Below are 22,803 nucleotides of genomic sequence, written 5' to 3' on the forward strand. Positions count from 1 at the left end.
ACGAGGGGGAGAGGAAGGAAGGGGCTCAGTCTGGGAAGGCCTCCTGGAGGAGGTGGGCCTTGAAGGGAGTCATCATCATCATCAATCGTATTTATTGAGCGCAAAATAAATAAATAGAGTAATAAATCTGTACAAACATATATACAGGTGCTGTGGGGAGGGGAAGGAGGTGAGATGGGGGGGATGGAGAGGGGGACGAGGGGGAGAGGAAGGAAGGGGCTCAGTCTGGGAAGGCCTCCTGGAGGAGGTGGGCCTTGAAGGGAGTCATCATCATCCTCATCAATCGTATTTATGTGTGCAGAGCACTGGACTAAGCGCTTGGGAAGTACAAATTGGCAACATACAGAGACGGTCATCACTATTATTGTTCTTAGTCATTGCCACCGAGCCACGCTGCCACTGTGAGAGTGGATGAACGGATGCCATCCCTCTCATTGTTATTTTTCCGAATGGGGCAGGCCTCGGGGTTGGGGGTGCGGGCTGTGGGGGGGCCTCCCCTCCCGGGCCGGATGGCCGCCCCCTCCATCCTCTCGGGTTTCCTCTCTGAGTCAGCCCCCCGGGGGTGGGATGGGTGGGTGGGTGGGGCGGGGCGGGGCCCACCCCCAGCCCCATAAAGGCCCAGCCCGGCCCAAGGGGGCCCCATCCATGGCTCCCAGGCCCCGCCTGCCGCTGGCCCTGGCCTTGGTCCTGGCCTGCTGCTGCTGGCCAGGGGGCTTGGCGGCTCCCCGGGGGGGCCCCGGCCCCACCCTCGTCCTCTTCCCCGGGGACCAGAGCCGCAACCGCACCGACAGGGAACTGGCCGAGGTGCGGGGGGACGGGGGGGGGGAGGGACCGGGCCTGAGTGCGAGGAGGTGCGGGGAGGAGAGGGGAGAGGCGGAGAGCCGGGCCTGAGGGCGAGGAGGGGCGGGGAGAGGCGGAGGAGGACCGGGCCTGGGTGCGAGGAGGTGAGGGGAGCCGGGCCCGGCTGCGGGGAGAGGTGGAGGAGGAGCGGTCCTGAGTGCGAGGAGGTGCGGGGAAAGGCGGAGGAGGACCGGGCCTGAGGGCGAGGGGGTGCGGAGAGTGGGGCCCAGGAGCGGGGAGAGGAGGAGGAGGAGCGGGCCTGAGGGCGGGGAGGTGAGGGGAGAGGCGGAGGACCGGTCCTGAGTGCGAGGAGGGACGGGGAGCCGGGCCTGGGTGCGAGGAGAGGCGGAGGACCGGTCCTGGGTGCGAGGGGATGCGGGGAGAGGCGGAGGAGGAGCGGGCCTGAGGGCGGGGAGGTGCGGGGAGGAGAGGCGGAGAGCCGGGTCTGAGTGCGAGGGGCTGCGGGGAGAGGCGGAGGAGGAGCGGTCCTGAGGGCGAGGAGGTGCGAGGAGCCGGGCCCGGGAGCGGGGAGAGGCGGAGGAGGAGCGGTCCTGAGTGCGAGGGGATGCGGGGAGGAGAGGCGGAGGAGGAGCGGGCCTGAGGGCGGGGAGGTGAGGGGAGAGGCGGAGTGCCGGGCCTGAAGGCGAGGAGGGGCGGGGAGCCGGGCCCGGGTGCGAGGAGAGGCGGAGGAGCGGGCCTGGGTGCGAGGAGATGAGGGGAGCCGGGCCCGGCTGCGGGGAGAGGTGGAGGAGCGGCCCTGAGTGCGAGGAGGTGCGGGGAGGAGAGGCGGAGGAGGACCGGGCCTGAGGGCGAGGAGGGACGGGGAGAGGCGGAGGAGGAGCGGGCCTGAGGGCGAGGAGGGACGGGGAGAGGCGGAGGAGGAGCGGGCCTGAGGGCGAGGAGGTGCGGGGAGCCGGGCCCGGGAGCGGGGAGAGGAGGAGGAGCGGGCCTGAGTGCGAGGAGGTGCGGGGAGGAGAGGCGGAGGAGGAGCGGGCCTGAGGGCGAGGAGGTGCGGGGAGGAGAGGCGGAGGAGGAGCGGGCCTGAGGGCGAGGAGGGACGGGGAGAGGCGGAGGAGGACCGGGCCTGAGTGCGAGGAGGTGCGAGGAGCCGGGCCCGGGAGCGGGGAGAGGAGGAGGAGCGGGCCTGAGTGCGAGGAGGTGCGGGGAGCCGGGCCCGGCTGCGGGGAGAGGTGGAGGAGGAGCGGTCCTGAGTGCGAGGGGAGGCGGAGAGAGGCGGAGGAGAACCGGTCCTGAGTGCGAGGAGGTGCGGGGAGCTGGGCCCGGGTGCGAGGAGAGGCGGAGAACCGGTCCTCAGTGCGAGGAGGTGCGGGGAGAGGCAGAGAATCGGCCCTGAGTACGAGGAGGTGCAGAGAGAGGCGGAGGATCGGACCTGAGTGCGAGGAGGTGCGGGAAGCCGGGCCCGGGTGCGGGGAGAGGCGGAGGACCGGGCCTGAGTGCGAGGAGGTGCGGAGAGCTGGGCTCGGGGGTGAGGAGGTGCGGAGAGCCGGTCCTGAGTGCGAGGAGGTGCGGGGGAGCCAGGCAGAGGTGCGGGAGAGGTGGAGAACCGGTGATGAGTGCGAGGAGGTGCGGGGAGCTGGCCTGGGTGTGGGGAGAGGCGGAGGACCGGTCCTGAGTGCGGGGAAGTGCGGGGAGCCGGGCCCGGCTGCAGGGAGAGGCAAAGGACCGGTCCTGAGTGCGAGGAGGTGCGGGGGAGCCGGACCCGGGTGCGAGGAGCTGCGGCGGAGCCGATCCCGTCCCAGAGGGAACTGTGGCTGAGCTCCCTACGCTGAGAAGCAGCGTGGCTCAGTGGCAAGAACCCGGGCTTGGGAGTCAAAGGTCGTGGGTTCTAATCCCGGCTCCGCCACTCGTCAGCTGGGTGACTTTGGCCGAGTCCCTTCTCTGGGCCTCGGTTCCCTCCCCTGTAAAATGGGGATGAAGACCGTGAGCCCCACGGGGGACAACCTGATCACCTTGTACCTCCCCCAGCGCTTAGAACGGCGCTTAACAAATGCCATCATTTGTTAATAATAATAATAATACTGACGGCATTTATTAAGTGCTTACTCGGTGCCAAGCACTGTTCTAAGCGCCGGGGAGGTTACAAGGTGATCAGGTTGTCCCACTTGGGGCTCACGGTCTTCATCCCCATTTTGCAGATGAGGGAACTGAGGCCCAGAGAAGTGAAGCGACTCGCCCAAAGTCGCCCAGCTGACAATGATAATAATAATTATTATTATTATGATGATGATGATGATGATGATCCCGTCCCGTCCCCGTAGGAGTACCTGGTCCGCTTCGGCTACCGGCTGCCCGGGGAGATGCAGGACGGAGGCCCGGGGCAGGCCATGGGCCCGGCCCTGCGCCGCCTGCAGAAGCAGCTGGCCCTGCCCGAGACGGGCGAGCTGGACCCGGCCACTGTGGCCGCCATCAAGGCCCCCCGCTGCGGCGTCCCCGACCTGGGCAACTTCCTCACCTTCGACGGCCAGCTCAAGTGGGACCACCAAAACATTACCTATCGGTCAGCCGGGGCGGAGTCCGGACGTCTGGGGGGCCGGCCCGGGGGTGGGGGCATCCCTCCCTGACCCCTCTCTGATCCCTCTCTGACCCCTCTGATCCCTCTGACCCCTCTCTGACCCCCTAATCCCTCTCTGACCCCTCTGACCCATGTCTGATCCCTCCCTGACCCCTCTCTGACCCCTCTCTGACCCCACTGATCTCTCTCTGACCCCTACTCTGACCCCTCTAACTCCTCTCCGACCTCTCTCTGGCCCCTCTGACCCCTACTCTGACCCCTACTCTGACCCCTCTAACTCCTCTCTGACCTCTCTCTGGCCCCTCTGACCCCTACTCTGACCCCTCTAACCCTTCTCTGACCCCTACTTTGACCCCTCTAACCCCTCTCTGACCCCACTCTGACCCCTACTCTGACCCCTCTATGACCTCTCTGACCCCTCTAACCCTTCTGGCCCCTCTCTGACCCCTACTCTGGCCCCTCTAACCCCTCTCTGACCCCTACTTTGACCCCTCTAACCCCTCTCTGACCCCTACTTTGACCCCTCTAACCCCTCTCTGACCCCACTCTGACCCCTGTAACCCCTCTCTGACCCCTGTAACCCCTCTCTGATCCCTCTCTGACCCCTGACTGATCCCTCTCTGACCCGTCTGATCCCTCTTTGACCCCTCTGATCCCTCTCTGATCCCTCTGATCCCTTTCTGACCCTTACTGTGACCCTTCTATAACCTCTCTGGCCCCTCCCTGACCCCTACTCTGACCCCTCTAACCTCTCTCTGACCTCTCTGACCCCTCTAACCCTTCTGGCCCCTCTCTGACCTCTCTCTGACCCCTACTCTGACCCCTCTCTGACCCCTCTTTGACCCCTCCGGCCCCTCCCCGACTTCTCTGACCCCTCCGTGCCCCCCGCCCCCGCAGGGTGCAGAACTACTCGCCGGACCTGACCCCGGAGGTGATCGAAGATGCCTTCGCCCGCGCCTTCGCCGTGTGGAGCGCCGTGACGCCCCTCACCTTCACCCGCCTCAGCCACGGACCGGCGGACATCGTCATCCAGTTCGGGACCAAAGGTGAGGCCGGACACCGGGCCACGGGGCCACGGGGCCGGCGGGGAGACGGGAGAGCGGGGAGATGGGAGAGCACAGCATAGGGCAAGCAGAGCATGGGGTGAGCAAGTCTTGGGGCGAGCCGAGCTCAGGGAGAGAAGGAAGATGGGACAGTGAGGAGAAGGGCGAGTAGAGCACAGGGCGAGCAGGGCTTGGGGCGAGCAGAGCACAGGGCGAGCGGGGAGCCGGGAGAGCAGGAAGATGGGAGAGTGAGGAGAAGGGGGAGTAGAGCACAGGGCGAGCAGGGATCTGGGAAAGCAGGAAGATGGGAGAGTGGGGAGAAGGGCGAGTAGAGCATAGAGGGAGCAGGGATCTGGGTGAGCAGGGCCTGGGCGAGTGGGGATCTGGGCGAGCAGAGCATGGGGCGAGCAAGTCTTGGGGCGAGCAGAGCACAGGGAGAGCAGGAAGATGGGAGAGTGAGGAGAAGGGCCGGTAGAGCACAGGGCGAGCAGGGATCTGGAAGAGTGAGGAGAAGGGCCAGTAGAGCACAGGGCGAGCAGGGATCTGGGAGAGCAGGAAGATGGGAGAGTGGGAAGAAGGGCTACCAGGGATCTGGGAGAGCAGGAAGATGGGAGAGTGGGGAGAAGGGCGAGTAGAGCACAGGGTGAGCAGGGATCTGGGAGAGCAGGAAGATGGGAGAGCGGGGAGAAGGGCAAGTAGAGCACACGGTGAGCAGGGATCTGGGCAAGCAGGAAGATGGGAGAGTGGGGAGAAGGGCGAGCAGAGCATAGCGGGAGCAGGGATCTGGGAGAGCAGGAAGATGGGAGAGTGGGGAGAAGGGCGAGCAGAGCATAGCGGGAGCAGGGATCTGGGCGAGCAGGACCTGGGCGGGTGGAGAGCCGGGCGAGCAGGGCTTGGGGTGAGCAGGGCTTGGGGCGAGCAGGAAGATGGGAGAGTGGGGAGAAGGGCGAGCAGAGCAGAGTGGGAGCAGGGATCTGGGCGAGTGCAGGGACCGGGGCGAACAGGGCCCTGGGTGAGGAGGGCTTGGGGCGAGCAGGGCCGGGCCGTGGTGGCCGTGCCCTGACCGTGGGCCCGCCGGGTGGGTCAGAGCACGGGGACGGCTACCCGTTCGACGGGCCGGACGGGCTCCTGGCCCACGCCTTCCCGCCGGGCCCGGGCATCCAGGGCGACGCGCACTTCGACGACGACGAGCACTGGACCCTGGGCAAGGGCGAAGGTCAGTGTCCGCGGCCCCCTCCGGCCTCCCTCCTCTGCCCTTCCTCCGCCCGGCCGGTTGACTGACCGGGGCCTCTCCTCTCTTGTCCGTCCGTCCCCCCGTCCGTCGGGGCGTCCAGTGGTGTACACCCGGTTCGGGACGGCGGAGGGGGCGGCCTGCCACTTCCCGTTCACGTTCTCGGGGCGGCGGTACGAGGCCTGCACGTCGGACGGACGCGAGGACGGGCTGCCCTGGTGTGCCACCACCCCCGACTACGACCAGGACGGCCTCTTCGGATTCTGCCCCAGCGAGCGTGAGCGCACTGACGGGGGGGGGGGGGGACCAGGGGGACCGGGGAGGGGACGGGGCCTGCGGACAGGGAGCGGGGCCTTGTGGAGCCCGGGCTTTGGAGTCAGAGGTCACGGGCTCAAATCCCCGCTCCGCCCCTTGTCAGCTGGGTGACTCTGGGCGAGTCACTTCCCTTCCCTGGGCCTCAGTCCCCTCATCCGTCAAATGGGGATTAAGTCTGTGAGCCCCACGTGGGACAACCTAATCACTTTGTCTCCTCCCCAGCGCTTAGAACAGTGCTCTGCCCACAGTAAGCGCTCAATAAATACGATTGATGATGATGATGATGATGGTAAGCGCTTAATAAATGCCATCATCGTTATTATTATTATTATGGGGATTAAGACTGTGAGCCCCCCGAGGGACAACCTGATCACCTTGTAACCTCCCCAGCGCTTAGAACAGTGCTTTGCACATAGTAAGCGTTTAATACATGCCATTATTATTATTATGGGTTCGAATCCCAGCTCTGCCGACTGTCAGCTGGGTGACTTTGGGCGAGTCACTTCACTTCCCTGGGCCTCAGTGACCTCATCTGTCAAATGGGGATTAAGACGGTGAGCCCCCCGAGGGACAACCTGGTCACCTTGTAACCTCCCCAGCGCTTAGAACAGTGCTTTGCACATAGTAAGCGTTTAATAAATGCCATCATTATTATTATGGGTTCGAATCCCAGCTCTGCCAATTGTCAGCTGGGTGACTTTGGGCGAGTCACTTCACTTCCCTGGGCCTCAGTGACCTCATCTGTCAAATGGGGATTAAGACTGTGAGCCCCTGAGGGACAACCTGATCACCTTGTAACCTCCCCAGCGCTTAGAACAGTGCTTTGCACATAGTAAGCGCTTAATAAATGCCATTATTATTATTATTATTATCATGGGTTCGAATCCCAGCTCTGCCAATTGTCAGCCGTGTGACTTTGGGCGAGTCACTTCACTTCCCTGGGCCTCAGTGACCTCATCTGTCAAATGGGGATGAAGACTGGGAGCCCCCCAGGGACAACCTGATCACCTTGTAACCTCCCCAGCGCTTAGAACAGTGCTTTGCACATAGTAAGCGCTTAACAAATGCCATTATTATTATTATTATTATTATTATGGGTTCGAATCCCGGCTCCGCCGCTTGTCAGCTGGGTGACTTTGGGCGAGTCACTTCACTTCTCTGCGCCTCAGTTCCCTCATCCGTCAAATGGGGATGAAGACTGGGAGCCCCCCATGGGACAACCTGATCACCCTGTAACCTCCCCGGCGCTCAGAACAGTGCTTTGCACATAGTAAGCGCTTAATGAACGCCATCATTATTCAAGCGCTTAGTCCAGCGCTCTGCACACAGTAAGCGCTCAATAAATCCGATTGAGTGAATGAATGAGGGAGTGGGGGCGATGGGGAGGGGAGGAGGGGCAGGGGGCAAGGGGGGCTCAGTCTGGGCAGGCCTCCCGGAGGAGGTGAGGTCTCAGGGGGGCTTTGAGGCCCCCGTGAGGGTCTCTGATCGGGTCCCTCTCCCCCCGGGGTCAGTGGTCTACACCCTGGACGGGAACGCGGCCGGCAGCCCGTGCGTCTTCCCCTTCGTGTTCGAGGGCCGGTCCTACTCGTCCTGCACCACTGATGGCCGCTCCGACGGCTACCGTTGGTGCGCCACCACCGACAGCTTCGACCGCGACCGCACCTACGGATTCTGCCCCAACAGAGGTATAGGCCTCCCGCACCCCCCCCCTCCACCCTGGGGACCCCCCGGATTCCCTGGATCCCCTTGATCCCGGGATCCCCTTGACCCCTGGATCCCCGAACCCTTGGGACCTCTGGATTCCCTGGATCCCTTGCATCCCTGGATCTCCTGAACCCCTGGATCCCCTGGACCCCTGGCTGCCCGGCCCCTTGGGACCCCTGGACCCCCGGATTTCTTGGATCCCGGGACCCCTGGAGATTCATTCATTCAATCCTATTTAGTGAGCGCTTACTGTGTGCAGAGCACTGTACTAAGCGCTTGGGAAGTACAAGTTGGCAACATATAGAGACGGTCCCTACCCAACAGTGGGCTCATAGTCTAGATCCCCTTGACCCCTGGATCCCCGGACCCTTGGGACCCCTGGACCCCCGGATTTCCTGGATCCCGGGACCCCTGGAGATTCACTCATTCAATCGTATTTAGTGAGCGCCTACTGTGTGCACAGCACTGTACTAAGCGCTTGGGAAGCCCAAGTTGGCAACATACAGAGACGGTCCCTACCCAACAGTGGGCTCATAGTCTAGATTCCCTTGACCCCTGGATCCCCGGACCCTTGGGACCCCTGGACCCCCGGATTCCCTGGATCTCGGGACCCCCGGGCCCCTGCATCCCTGGATCTCCTGAACCCCTGGATCCCCTTGACCTCTGGATCCCCGGACCCTGGGGACCCCCGGACCCCTGCATCCCTGGATCTCTCGGTCACACCCCTCCCCTCCCGGTCCCGCAGCCTCGGCCGTGACGGGGGGCAACTCTGCGGGGGAGCCGTGCGCCTTCCCCTTCACCTTCCTGGGCCGCAGCTTCGCCGCCTGCACGGCCGAGGGCCGCTCGGACGGGCGCCTCTGGTGCGCCACCACCCACGACTACGATCGCCACAGAAAGTGGGGCTTCTGTCCCGACACAGGTGGGCGACGGCCACGGGACGGCGGGGAGGAGGAGGAGGAGGAGGAGGAGGAGGAGGAGGAGGGAGACTAGGAGGAGCAAGAGGAGAAAAGGGGAAAAGGAGGAGAAAAGAGGAAGAGGAATAGGAGGAGGAAGAGAAGGAGAAAGGGGAAGGAAGAAGAGGGGAAAGGAGGAAGAGGAGAAAGGAGGAGGAGGAAAACTAGGAGGAGGAAGAGGAGAAGGAGGAGGAGGGAGACTAGGAGGAGCAAGAGGAGGAGGAGGAGGAAGAAGAGGAGAAAAGGGGAAAAGAAGGAGGAGAAAGGAGGAAGAGAAGAAGGAAGAGGAGAGAGGAGGAGGAGGAGGAAGAGGAGAAAGGAAGAAGGAGAGGGAAGAGGAGGAGGAGGAGGAAGAGGAGAAAGGAGGAAGAAAAGGAGGAGGGAGACTAGGGGGAGCAAGAGGAGGAGGAGGAGGAGGAGGAAGGAGGAAGAAAAGGAGGAGGGAGACTAGGAGGAGCAAGAGGAGGAGGAGGAGGAGGAGGAGGAGGAGGAAGAAGAGGAGAAAAGGGGAAAAGAAGGAGGAGAAAGGAGGAAGAGAAGAAGGAAGAGGAGAGAGGAGGAGGAGGAGGAAGAGGAGAAAGGAAGAAGGAGAGGGAAGAGGAGGAGGAGGAGAAAGGAGGAAGAAAAGGAGGAGGGAGACTAGGAGGAGCAAGAGGAGGAGGAGGAGGAGGAGGAAGAAGAGGGGAAAAGGAGGAGAAAGGAGGAAGAGAAGAAGGAAGAGGAGGAGAAAGGGGGAGGAGGAAGAGGAGGAGGAGGAAGGAGGAAGGAGAGGGAAGAGGAGGAGGAGGAGGAGGAGGAGAAAGGAGGAAGAAAAGGAGGAGGGAGACTAGGAGGAGCAAGAGGAGAAGGAGGAGGAGGAGGAGGAGGAAGAAGAGGAGGAGGAGGAGGAGAAAGGAGGAAGAAAAGGAGGAGGGGGACTAGGAGGAGCAAGAGGAGAAGGAGGAGGAGGAGGAAGAAGAGGAGAAAAGGGGAAAAGAAGGAGGAGGAAGGAGGAAGAGAAGAAGGAAGAGGAGAGAGGAGGAGGAGGAGGAAGAGGAGAAAGGAAGGAGAGGGAAGAGGAGGAGAAAGGAGGAAGAAAAGGAGGAGCAGGAGGAGGAGGAAGAGGAGAAAAGGGGAAAAGGAGGAGAAAGGAGGAAGAGAAGAAGGAAGAGGAGGAGGAGGAGGAAGAGAAAGGAGGAAGGAGAAGGAAGAGGAGGAGGAGGAGGAGAAAGGAGGAAGAAAAGGAGGAGGGAGACTAGGAGGAGCAAGAGGAGAAGGAGGAGGAGGAGGAGGAAGAAGAGGAGAAAAGGGGAAAAGAAGGAGGAGAAAGGAGGAAGAGAAGAAGGAAGAGGAGGAGAAAGGGGGAGAGGGAAGAGGAGGAGGAGGAGGAAGAGGAGGAGAAAGGAGGAAGAAGAGGAGAGGGAAGAGGAGGAGGGGGAGAAAGGAGGAAGAAAAGGAGGAGGAAGAGAAGGAGAAAGGAGGAAGAGAAGGAGGAGGAGGAGGAAGAGAAGGAAAGGAGAAAGAGGACGAGGAAGAGGAGAGAAGGAAGAACGCTTGAATGAATGAAGAAGAGGAGAAGGACGAGGTGGAAGAAGAGGAGGAGGAGGAAGAGGGGGACGAGGAGGAGGAAAAGGAGGAGGAGGAGGAAGAAGAGGACGAGAAAAGAGGAAATGGCGGAGGGGGGACAACGGGCTCACAGTCCAGAAGGGGGGAGACAGACAAGAAAACAAAACAGGTAAAGACAAAACAGAGCAGGGACGGTCTCTGTTGCTGAGCTGTACTTTCCAAGCGCTTAGCACAGTGCTCTGCGCCCGGGCACCGCTCAATAAATAGGACTGAATGACTGACTGACTGACTGACTGACTGAATGACTGAATGAAGGAAGGAAAGGGGGAGGAGCCTGGAGAAGGTTGACCCTCCCCTCCTCCCCTCTCCCCCCCCCCCGGTCCGGTGGCGGTGCAGGGTACAGCCTGTTCCTGGTGGCGGCGCACGAGTTCGGGCACGCGCTGGGGCTGGACCATACCACCGTGCGGGAGGCGCTCATGTTCCCCATGTACAGCTACACCGAGGGGCCCCCCCTGCACGCCGACGACGTGGAAGGGATCCAGTTCCTCTATGGTGCGTCGGGGGGCGTGGCCGCGTAAGGGGGCGTGGTCAGGGGGAGGGCGTGGCCACGTAAGGGGGCGTGACCAGGGAGAGGGCGCGGCCACGCAAGGGGCGCGGTCAGAGGGGGCGCAGTCACGTGACGGCGCGCCCACACACGGGGGCGTGGCCAGAGGAGGGCGTGGTCACATAGGGGCGTAGCCAAGGGAGGGCGCGCTCACCGAGGGGGCGTGGCCAGACGAGGGTGCGGTCATGTCGGGGCGTGGCCAGACGGGGGCGCGGTCACGTAAAGCTCCCTACTGAGAGCTCCCCTCCTCCAGGAGGCCTTCCCAGACTGAGCCCCCTCCTTCCTTACCTCCTTCTCTTCCCTAAAGCACCTGTAGATATGCATATATTCATTCATTCATTCAGTCGTATTTATTGAGCGTTTACTGCGTGCAGAACGCTTGGGAAGTACGAGTTGGCCACATCTAGAGACGGTCCCCACCCCACAGCGGGCTCACAGTCTGGAAGGGCCTGTGACCCTCACAGTGGTCACGTAAGGGGGCGTGGCCAGACGAGGGCGTGGCGTGTAATAATAATAATAATGTTGGCATTCATTAAGCGCTTACTATGTGCAAGGCACTGTTCTGAGCGCTGGGGGAGGTAACATCATCAATCGTATTTATTGAGCGCTTACTGTGTGCAGAGCACTGTACTAAGCGCTTGGGAAGTACAAGTTGACAACAGTCCCTACCCAACAGTGGGCTCACAGTCTAAGAGGGGGAGACAGAGAACAAAACCAAACATGCTAACAAAATAAAATTAATAGAATAGATATGTACAAGTAAAATAAATAAATAGAGTAACAAATATGTACAAACATATATACAGGTGCTGTGGGGAAGGGAAGGAGGTAAGATGGGGGGACGAGGGGGAGAGGAAGGAAGGGGCTCAGTCTGGGAAGGCCTCCTGGAGGAGGTGAGCTCTCAGCAGGGCCTTGAAGGGAGGAAGCGAGCGAGCTTGGCGGATGGGCAGAGGGATTGGGGGCATTCCAGGCCCGGGGGAGGACGTGGGCCGGGGGTCGATGTCAGGACAGGCGATCAGGTTGTCCCACGGTGGGGGGGGGGGGGCGCTCACCGTCTTCATCCCCATTTTCCAGATGAGGTAACTGAGGCTCCGAGAAATCAAGTGACTTGCCCAAGGTCACACAGGCGGGACTCAAACCCACGACCGCCGCCTCCAAAGCCCGTGCTCTTTCCACTGAGCCACGCTGGGCGTGGCCAGAAGGGGGCGTGGTCACGCAGTGGGCGTGGTCACGTAGGGGCGTGGTCAGGGGAGTGGTCGCAAACGAGGGCGTGACCGCTAGGGGGCGTGGCCTCATCATCGCCCCACCCTCCTCCCTACCAGGGCCACGAACGGAACCCGATCCCCGGCCTCCCACAGCGCCCCCTACCGGCCGCCCCCCAGCGCCCCCCACCGACCGCCCCACAGCGCCCCCCGCCGGCCACCCCCCAGCTCCCCCTACCGGCCGCCCCACAGCGCCCCCTACCGGCCGCCCGGCGCCCCCGTCCCCCGCCGACGACGTCTGCTCGGTGTCCGTCTTCGACGCCCTGGCCGACATCGGGGGGCGGCTGCACTTCTTCAAGGACGGGTGAGGGGGGCCCCGGGGGAGGCCTCAGTTTCCCCCACCTGGAAAAGGGGGCCCCTCTAGACGACGCGGCGGACCTGGCCACCAGCTCCGTTGTACCGGACTCCCCCAAGCGCTTAGTCATCATCATCAATCGTATTTATTGAGCGCTTACTATGTGCAGAGCACTGTACTAAGCGCTTGGGAAGTCCAGCGCTCTGCCCGCTAGGACAGCGCTCCACACTTACCGTCGATTGACGGATTCATCCATTCATTCAGTCGTATTGATTGGGCGCTTACTGCGTGCGGAGCACTGGACTGAGCGCTTGGGAAGTCCAAGTTGGCCACATAGAGGGACGGTCCCTACCCAACGACGGGGGATTGATGGGGATTCAATCCCCGTTCGCCCTCCTTAGACAGGGAGACCCGTGTGGGACAGGGAACGGATCCCACTTGATGATCTCGTATCTACCCCAGCGCTTAGCACGGTGCTTGACAGCCAGTAAGCCCTTAACCAACACCACAATTATTATTTTCTCTCCTTCTCTCCCTGCTCCTCCACTCCCTCTTCATCCTCCTCCTCCTCCCCTTCCGCCTCCTCCTCCCTTTTCTCCTCCTCCCTCTCCTTCTTCTCCTCCCCCTCCTTCTCCTCCTCCTCCTCCTGTACCTCCCTTTTCCTCCCGCCCTTCTTCCTCCCACTCTTCATCCTCCTCCTGCACCACCTCTTCTTCCTCCTCCTGCTCCTCCCCTTCTTCCTCCTCCTCCTCTCCTCCCCTACTTCCTCCTCCTCCTGCTCCTCCTCTTCCTACTCCTCCTGGTCCTCCTCTCCTTCTCCTCCTCCTGCTCCTCTTCTTCCTCCTCCTTTCCTCCTCCTCCTCTTCTTCCTCCTCCTGGTCCTCCTCCTTTCCTTCTGCTCTTCCTCTTCTTCCTCCTCCTCCTCTTCTTCCTCCTTCTGATCCTCCTCCTTTCCTTCTCCTGCTCCTCCTCTTCTTACTCCTCCTCTCCTCCCCCTCTTTCTCCTCCTCCTCCTCCTCCTCTTCCTCCTCTTCCTCCTCCTTCTTTTCCTCCTCCTCGTCCTCCTTTCCTTCTCCTGCTCCTCCTCTTCTTCTTCCTCCTCCTTCTTTTCCTCCTCCTGGTCCTCCTTTCCCTCTGCTCCTCCTCTTCTTCTTCCTCCTCCTGCTCCTCCTTTCCTTCTCCTCCTCCTCTTCTTACTCCTCCTGGTCCTCCTTTCCTTCTCCTGCTCCTCTTCTCCTTCCTCCTCCTACTGTTCCTCCTCCTGCTCCTCCTTTCCTTCTCCTGCTCCTCCTCCTCTTCTTCCTCCTCCTCCTTTTCCTCCTCCTGCCCCTCCTCGTCTTCCTCTTCCTCCTGCCCCTCCTCTTCTTCTTCCTCCTCCTTCTCCTCCTGGTCCTCCTTTCCTTCTCCTGCTCCTCCTCCTCTTCTTCTTCCTCCTCCTTCTTTTCCTCCTCCTGCTCCTCCTCTTCTTACTCCTCCTCCTCCTTCTCCCCCTCCTGGTCCTCCTTTCCTTCTTTTCCTCCTCCTGCTCCTCCTTTCCTCCTCCTCCTCTTCTTCCTCCTCCTCCTTCTTTTCCTCCTCCCGCTCCTCCTCTCCTTACTCCTCTTGGTCCTCCTTTTTCCTTCTCCTGCTCCTCCTCTTCTTCTTCCTCCTCCTCCTTCTCCTCCTGGTCCTCCTTTCCTTCCCCTGCTCCCCCTCTTCTTCTTCCTCCTCCTCCTTCTCCTCCTCCTGCTCCTCCTCCTGGTCCTCCTTTCCTTCTCCTGCTCCTCCTCTTCTCCTTCCTCCTCCTCCTTCTCCTCCTGGTCCTCCTTTCCTTCCCCTGCTCCCCCTCTTCTTCTTCCTCCTCCTTCTTCTCCTCCTCCTGCTCCTCCTCCTCTTCCTCGTCCTCCTCCACCTCCAATCCTTCTGCTCCTCCTCCTCCTCCTCCTCCTCCTCCTCCTCCTCCTCCTCCTCCTGGTCCCGCCGCCCCCCGCCCCCGGGTTGGCAGACGGCTGTGGCGGGCGTCCCCGCGGGGCCGGGGCCCGGTGGAGGGCCCGTGGCTGCTGTCCGATGTCTGGCCCGCTCTGCCCCCGAGGCTGGACGCCGCCTTCGAGGACCCGCTCACCAAAAACATCTTCTTCTTCTCCGGTGAGCGGCCCCCGGGAGCCCCCCACCCACCCTCACCCCCGGCCCCCCGCCTACACCGCATCCTCTCTCACCTCCGAGCCCACCAATCTCCCCGGGAGCCCCCTCCCTAGATAATAATAATAATAACCGTGGCATTTATTAAGCGCTTACTATGTGCAAAGCACTGGGGTGGTTACAAGGTGATCAGGTTGTCCCACGGGGGGCTCCCAGTCTTCATCCCCATTTGACAGATGAGGGAACTGAGGCCCAGAGAAGTGACGTGACTTGCCCAAAGTCACCCAGCCACTGACAATTGGCAGAGCCGGGATTTGAACCCAGGACCTCTGACTCCAAAGCCCGGGCTCTTTCCACTGAGCCACGCTGCTTCTAAGACAATAATAATAATAATGATGATGATGGCATTTATTAAGCGCTTACTATGTGCAAAGCACTGTTCTAAGCGCTGGGGAGGTTACAAGGTGATCAGGTTGCCCCACAGGGGGCTCACAGTCTTCATCCCATTTTCCAGATGAGGGAACTGAGGCCCAGAGACTTGCCCAAAGTCACAGCTGACAATTGGCGGAGCCGGGATTTGAACCCGCGACCTCTGAATCCAAAGCCTCTCGTAGAGGAGCCGCTTGGCTCAGCAGCAAGAGCCCGAGCTGGGGGGCCAGAGGTCCTGGGTTCTAATCCCACCACCGCCACTTAATAATAATAATAATAATGATGATGATGCTATGTGCCTAGCACTGTTCTAAGCGCTGAGATGAGGTAACTGAGGCACAAAGAAGCAAAGTGACTTGCCCAAAGTCCCATAGCCGACGAGTGGCAGAGCTGGGATTAGAACCCATGACCTCTGACTTCCACTAAGCCCCGCTGCTTCTTAATAATAATAATGATGGCGTTTATTAAGCGCTTACTATGTGCAAAGCACTGTTCCAAGCGCTGAGCACTGTTCTTGTCAGCTACGTGACTTTTGGGCGAGTCACTTCGCTTCTCTGGGCCTCAGTTCCCTCACCTGGAAAATGGGGATGAAGACTGTGAGCCCCACGGGGGTCAACCTGATCACCTTGTGTCCACCCTGTGCTCAGAACGGTGCTTGACACCTAGTAAGCGCTTAACAAATACCATCATTCTTCTGATTTCTTTTTTTAATGGCATTTATTAAGCGCTTACTATGTGCAAAGCACCGCTCTAAGCGCTGGGGAGGTTACAAGGTGATCAGATGGTCCCACGGGGGGCTCCCAGTCTTCATCCCCATTTTCCAGATGAGGTCACTGAGGCTTGCCCCAGTCAATCAATCAATCAATCGTATTTATTGAGCGCTTACTGTGTGCAGAGCACTGTACTAAGCGCTTGGGAAGTCCAAGTTGGCAACATAGAAAGACAGTCCCTACCCAACAGTGGGCTCACGGTCTCAAAGGGGGAGACAGAGAACAAAACCAAACATACTAACAAAATCATCAATCGTATTTATGGAGCGCTTACTGTGTGCAGAGGACTGTACTAAGCGCTTTAACAAAATCAAGTAAATAGAATAGATATGTACAAGTAAAATAAATAAATAAATACGTACAAACATATATACACATATACCCAGCTGACAACTGGCAGAGCCGGGATTTGACCCCGTGACCTCTGACTCCAAAGCCCAGGCTCTCTTCATCATCATCATCATCATCATCATCATTGATTGTATTTATTGAGCGCTTACTATGTGCAGAGCACCATACTAAGCGCTTGGGAAGTCCAAATTGGCAACATCTAGAGACGGTCCCTGCCCACCAGTGGGCTCACGGTCTCGAAGGGGGAGACAGAGAACCAAACCAAACATGCTAACGAAATGAAATAAATAGAATAGATATGGACAAGCAAAATAAATAGATAAATAAATTAAAAATAAATAAATAAGTAAATAATATAATATAATTATAATGTACTAAGCGCTTGGGAAGTCCAAATTGGCAACATCTAGAGACGGTCCCTGCCCACCAGTGGGCTCACGGTCTCGAAGGGGGAGACAGAGAACCAAACCAAACGTACTAACAAAATGAAATAAATAGAATAGATATGGACAAGCAAAATAAATAAATAAATAAATTAAAAATAAATAAATAAATAATATAATTATAATGTACTAAGCGCTTGGGAAGTCCAAATTGGCAACATCTAGAGACGGTCCCTGCCCGCCAGTGGGCTCACGGTCTCGAAGGGGGAGACAGAGAACCAAACCAAACATGCTAACAAAATGAAATAAATAGAACAGATATGGACAAGCAAAATAAATAAATAAATAAAAAACAAATAAATAAATAATGTAATTATAATGTACTAAGCGCTTGGGAAGTCCAAATTGGCAACATCTAGAGACGGTCCCTGCCCACCAGTGGGCTCACGGTCTCGAAGGGGGAGACAGAGAACCAAACCAAACGTACTAACAAAATGAAATAAATAGAATAGATATGGACAAGCAAAATAAATAAATAAATAAATTAAAAATAAATAAATAAATAATATAATTATAATGTACTAAGCGCTTGGGAAGTCCAAATTGGCAACATCTAGAGACGGTCCCTGCCCGCCAGTGGGCTCACGGTCTCGAAGGGGGAGACAGAGAACCAAACCAAACATGCTAACGAAATGAAATGAATAGAATAGATATGGACAAGCAAAATAAATAATTTAAAAATAAATAAATAAATAATATAATTATAAGTAATAAATAATATAAGTAATATTTTCCACTGAGCCGTGCTGCTCCTCTAATTTCTTTCTAATTTGCCCCCCGCCGCTTCCTCCCGCTCCTCTCCATCCTCGACCCCCCATTCGCTCCCCACATCCTCATCCCCCATCTTCCTCCTTCCTCCTCCCGCCCCTTCCCGGCCCCCGTGCCCCTCTTTCTCCTCCCTGAACCCCCTTCTCCCCTCCCACGCCCCCCCAATCTTCCTCACCCATGGTGGTCTCCCCCCCGGCCCCTTCTCCCCCGCCTCAGGTGGCCAGTACTGGGTGTACGCGGGCCGGACGGCGCTGGGCCCATGGAGGCTGGAAAAACTGGGCCTGGGGTCCACCGTGCAGAGGGTCACGGGCCTAGTCCAGCGCAAAGCGGGCAAGGCGCTGCTGTTTAGCGGGGAGCATTATTGGAGGTAAGGGCAGGGATGGGTGGGCACCTCGGGGGGCTACACCGACCCGCCAAGCGGGGCCGACGGGATGCAAGACGGAGGCCGGGCCTAGGCCCGGGCTTCACCGCGGCCTCTCCACAGGATGGACATCAAGTCGCAGTCGGTGAACCGGGGCGCCCCTCTGCCCGTCGAAGAGCTGTTTTCTGGGGTCCCCCTGGAAGCGCACAACGTCTTCCTCTACAAAGGTCAGAGCGCCGGACGGCCCGAAGCCCCCACCCCCCTGATAATAATAATAATGTTGGTATCTGCGAAGCGCTTGCTATGTGCCAAGCACTGTTCTAAGCGCTGGGGGGGATGCAAGGTCATCAAAGGTTGGCTCACAGTCTTCACCCCCATTTTCCAGATGAGGGAAGGGAGGCCCAGAGAAGTGAAGGGACTTAATAATAATGATGATGGCATTTATTAAACTCTTACTATGTGCCAAGCACTGTTCTAAGCACTGGGAGGGATACAAGGTCATCAAAGCTTGGCTCACAGTCTTCACCCCCATTTTCCAGATGAGGGAAGTGAGGCCCAGAGAAGTGAAGGGACTTAATAATAATGATGATGGCATTTATTAAACTCTTACTGTGTGCCAAGCACTGCTCTAAGCACTGGGGGGGATACAAGGACATCAAAGGTTGTCCCCCGTGGGGCTCACAGTCTTCACCCCCATTTTCCAGATGAGGGAAGTGAGGCCCAGAGAAGTGAAGGGACTTAATAATAATGATGATGGCATTTATTAAACTCTTACTATGTGCCAAGCACTGTTCTAAGCGCTGGGGAGGATACAAGGTCATCAAAGGTTGGCTCACAGTCTTCACCCCCATTTTCCAGATGAGGGGAGGGAGGCCCAGAGAAGTGAAGTGACTTAATAATAATGATGATGGCATTTATTAAACGCTTACTATGTGCCAAGCACTGTGGGGGGGATACAAGGTCATCAAAGGTTGTCCCCCGTGGGGCTCACAGTCTTCACCCCAATTTTACAGGTGAGGGAAGTGAGGCCCATAGAAGTGAAGTGACTTAATAATAGCACTGAGTGGAATACAAGGTCATCAAAGGTTGTCCCCCGTGGGGCTCACAGTCTTCACCCCCATTTTCCAGATGAGGGAAGTGAGGCCCAGAGAAGTGAAGTGACTTAATAATAGCACTGAGGGGAATACAAGGTCATCAAACGTTGTCCCCCGTGGGGCTCACAGTCTTCACCCCCATTTTCCAGATGAGGGAAGTGAGGCCCAGAGAAGTGAAGTGACTTAATAATAATGATGATGGCATTTATTAAACTCTTACTATGTGCCAAGCACTGTTCTAAGCACTGGGGGGGATACAAGGTCATCAAAGCTTGGCTCACAGTCTTCACCCCCATTTTCCAGATGAGGGGAGGGAGGCCCAGAGAAGTGAAGTGACTTAATAATAATGATGATGGCATTTATTAAACGCTTACTATGTGCCAAGCACTGTGGGGGGGATACAAGGTCATCAAAGGTTGTCCCCCGTGGGGCTCACAGTCTTCACCCCCATTTTACAGGTGAGGGAAGTGAGGCCCATAGAAGTGAAGTGACTTAATAATAGCACTGAGTGGAATACAAGGTCATCAAAGGTTGTCCCCCGTGGGGCTCACAGTCTTCACCCCCATTTTCCAGATGAGGGAAGTGAGGCCCAGAGAAGTGAAGTGACTTAATAATAGCACTGAGGGGAATACAAGGTCATCAAAGGTTGTCCCCCGTGGGGCTCACAGTCTTCACCCCCATTTTACAGGTGAGGGAAGTGAGGCCCAGAGAAGTGAAGTGACAATAATAGTGATGATGGCATTTATTAAACTCTTACTATGTGCCAAGCACTGTTCTAAGCACTGGGGGGGATACAAGGTCATCAAAGCTTGGCTCACAGTCTTCACCCCCATTTTCCGGATGAGGGAAGTGAGGCCCAGAGAAGTGAAGTGACTTAATAATAATGATGATGGCATTTATTAAACGCTTACTATGTGCCAAGCACTGTGGGGGGGATACAAGGTCTTCAAAGGTTGTCCCCCGTGGGGCTCACAGTCTTCAACCCCATTTTCCAGGTGAGGGAAGTGAGGCCCAGAGAAGTGAAGTGACTTAATAATAGCACTGAGGGGAATACAAGGTCATCAAAGGTTGTCCCACGTGGGGCTCACAGTCTTCACCCCCATTTTACAGGTGAGGGAAGTGAGGCCCAGAGAAGTAAAGTGACTTAATAATAATGATGATGGCATTTATTAAGCACTTACTATGTGCCAAGCACTGCTCTAAGCACCGGGGAGGTTACAAAGGTGATCAGGTTGTCCCATGGGGGGCTCACAGTCTTCATCCCCATTTTACGGATGAGATCACTGAGGCTTAGAGAAGTGAAGTGACTCGCCCAAAGTCACCCAGCTGACAGTTGGCGGGGCGGGGATTTGAACCCATGACCTCTGACTCCGAAGCCCGGGCTCTTTCCACTGAGCCACACTGCTTCTCCAAGGAAGACTTTGTTAAGCCCTTGTAAGCGCTTAATCAGTCAATCAATCAATCGTATTTATTGAGCGCTTACTGTGTGCAGAGCGCTGTACTGAGCGCTTGGGAAGTACAAGTTGGCAACTTATAGAGACAGTCCCTACCCAACAGTGGGCTCACAGTCCAAAAAAAGATCGGAACAAAGATCGTAACAAAGATCGTAATAATTGTTATTATTATTACCCACTCTGTGGTATTGGACTCTCCCCAGCGCTTAGTACAGTGCTTTTCCCACTAGTGAGTACTCAATAAATACGATTGATTTCATTCATTCATCCAATCGTATTTATTAAGCGCTTACTGTGTGCGGAGCACTGTACTAAGCGCTTGGGAAAGTACAATACAACAATAAAGAGAAGCAATAAGGGAAGCAGCATGGCTCAGCGGAAAGAGCCCGGGCTTTGGAGTCCAAGGTCATGGGTTCAAATCCCGGCTCCGCCAATTGTCAGCTGTGTGACTCTGGGCGAGTCATTTCCCTTCTCTGGGCCTCAGTTTTCTCACCTGGAAAATGGGGATGAAGACCATGTGCCCTCCATGGGACAAGCTGATCACCTTGTAACCTCCCCAGCGCTTAGAACAGCCCTCTGCACATAGTAAGCGCTTAATTAATGCCATTGTTATTATTAAAGAGTGACAATCCCTGCCCACAACGAACTGTTCAGTCTAGAGGATTGATTAATAAATGCCATCGTTATTATCATTATTATTATTAAAGAGTGACAATCCCTGCCCACAACGAGCTGTTCAGTCTAGAGGATTGATTAATAAATGCCATAATTATTATTATTATTATTATTGAAGAGTGACAAACCCTGCCCACAACGAACTGTTCAGTCTAGAGGATTGATTAATAAATGCCATAATTATTATTATTATTATTATTATTGAAGAGTGACAAACCCTGCCCACAACGAACTGTTCAGTCTAGAGGATTGATTAATAAATGCCGTCGTTATTATTATTATTATTGAAGAGTGACAAACCCTGCCCACAACGAACTGTTCAGTCTAGAGGATTGATTAATACATGCCGTCATTCTTATTATTATTATTAAAGAGTGACAATCCCTGCCCACAACGAACTGTTCAGTCTAGAGGATTGATTGATAAATGCCATCGTTCTTATTATTATTATTGAAGAGTGACAATCCCTGCCCACAACGAACTGTTCAGTCTAGAGGGTTAATAAATGCCGTCATTCTTATTATTATTATTAAAGAGTGACAATCCCTGCCCACAACGAACTGGTCAGTCTAGAGGATTGATTAACAAATGCTGTCGTTATTATCATTATTATTATTAAAGAGTGACAATCCCTGCCCACAACGAACTGGTCAGTCTAGAGGATTGATTAATAAATGCCGTCATTATTATTACTATTAAAGAGTGACAATCCCTGCCCTCAACGAACTATTCAGTCTAGAGGATTGATTAATAAATGCCGTCATTATTAGTATTATTATTAAAGAGTGACAATCCTTGCCCACAACGAACTGTTCAGTCTAGAGGATTGATTAATAAATGCCATCGTTATTATTATTATTATTAAAGAGTGACAAACTCTGCCCACAACGAACTGTTCAGTCTAGAGGATTGATTACTAAATGCCATCGCTATTATTATTATTATTATTATTATTATTATTATTATTATTATTAAAGAGTGACAATCCCTGCCCACAATGAACTGTTCAGTCTAGAGGATTGATTAATAAATGCCGTCGTTCTTCTTATTATTATTAAAGAGTGACAATCCCTGCCCACAACGAACTGGTCAGTCTAGAGGATTGATTAATAAATGCCATTATTATTATTATTATTAAAGAGTGACAATCCCTGCCCACAACGAACTGTTCAGTCTAGAGTATTGGTTAATAAATGCCATTATTATTATTATTATTATTATTATTATTATTAAAGAGTGACAATCCCTGCCCACAACGAACTGTTCAGTCTAGAGGATTGATTAATAAATGCCGTCATTATTATTATTATTATTGTTAAAGAGTGACAATCCCTGCCCGCAACGAACTGTTCAGTCTAGAGGACTGACGGATCCCCAGCGCTTAGTACAGTGCCCTGCACATAGTAAGCGCTCAATAAATACGATGGATGATGATGACGATGATAAGCTCTGCCCCCACTGAGCGCTCAATAAATACAACCGATCGATCGATCGGCTTAGTCGCTCTTTCAGTCGCATTTATGGAGCGCTCACTGCGTTGCCGACCTCCCAGTGAACAGGGCCCCGCCCGTGGAGGCCAGGCGTTTAGTACAGAGTCCTGCCCCCAGATGATGGACGGGTGGGTGGATGGACTGTTGGATTAACCGATGGATTGATTCCTTCCGCAGGAAATATCCATTTCTGCCGCGACCAGTTCTACTGGCGAGTGACCCCGCGGGGCCAGGTGGATCGAGTGGGTTACGTGACCTTTGACATCGCGCAGTGTCCGGACCAGTAGGCGAGGGGACTCCGCGTTGGGGATGTGAGAGACTCCCCTCGCTCCCCGCCGCCATCATTTCCAATAAAATCGGATTCATCAGATGTCCAACTCCGCGGCCTTCGGGTTAGGAGAAGCCTCGCGGCCTAGTGGCCGGAGCCCGGGCCTGAGGGTCAGGGGTCATGGGTTCTAATCCCACCTCCTCTGCAGGCCAGCTGGGTGACCTGGGGCCGGTCGCTTCTCTGGGCCTCGGTGACCT

At 56.3% G+C, this 22,803-nt stretch overlaps 1 protein-coding gene across 1 annotated transcript; it reads left to right on the plus strand.

Moving 5' to 3' along the window:
• Positions 1-645: 645 nt before the first annotated feature.
• On the plus strand, positions 646-22,647 carry MMP9 (matrix metallopeptidase 9). The gene is made up of 13 exons (XM_038750347.1): positions 646-804; positions 3,120-3,358; positions 4,271-4,419; positions 5,504-5,632; positions 5,751-5,924; positions 7,474-7,647; positions 8,412-8,585; positions 10,561-10,716; positions 12,091-12,334; positions 14,310-14,449; positions 17,421-17,571; positions 17,689-17,792; positions 22,456-22,647. Exons 1-13 carry the CDS (start codon positions 646-648, stop codon positions 22,563-22,565), a joined length of 2,103 nt encoding a protein of 700 aa, XP_038606275.1. The 3' UTR covers positions 22,566-22,647.
• Positions 22,648-22,803: the final 156 nt, after the last annotated feature.

The sequence above is a fragment of the Tachyglossus aculeatus genome, chromosome 8 (genome assembly GCF_015852505.1).
Source record: "Tachyglossus aculeatus isolate mTacAcu1 chromosome 8, mTacAcu1.pri, whole genome shotgun sequence".
Classification (NCBI taxonomy): domain Eukaryota; kingdom Metazoa; phylum Chordata; class Mammalia; order Monotremata; family Tachyglossidae; genus Tachyglossus; species Tachyglossus aculeatus.

Coding starts and splice junctions, on each gene's coding strand:
- MMP9 (XM_038750347.1), top strand. CDS start 646: ATGGCTCCCAGGCCCCGCCTGCCGCTGGCCCTGGCCTTGGTCCTGGCC. Junction 3,359..4,270: donor CACCAAAACATTACCTATCG/GTCAGCCGGGGC, acceptor CCGCCCCCGCAG/GGTGCAGAACTACTCGCCGG. Junction 5,633..5,750: donor GACCCTGGGCAAGGGCGAAG/GTCAGTGTCCGC, acceptor CGGGGCGTCCAG/TGGTGTACACCCGGTTCGGG.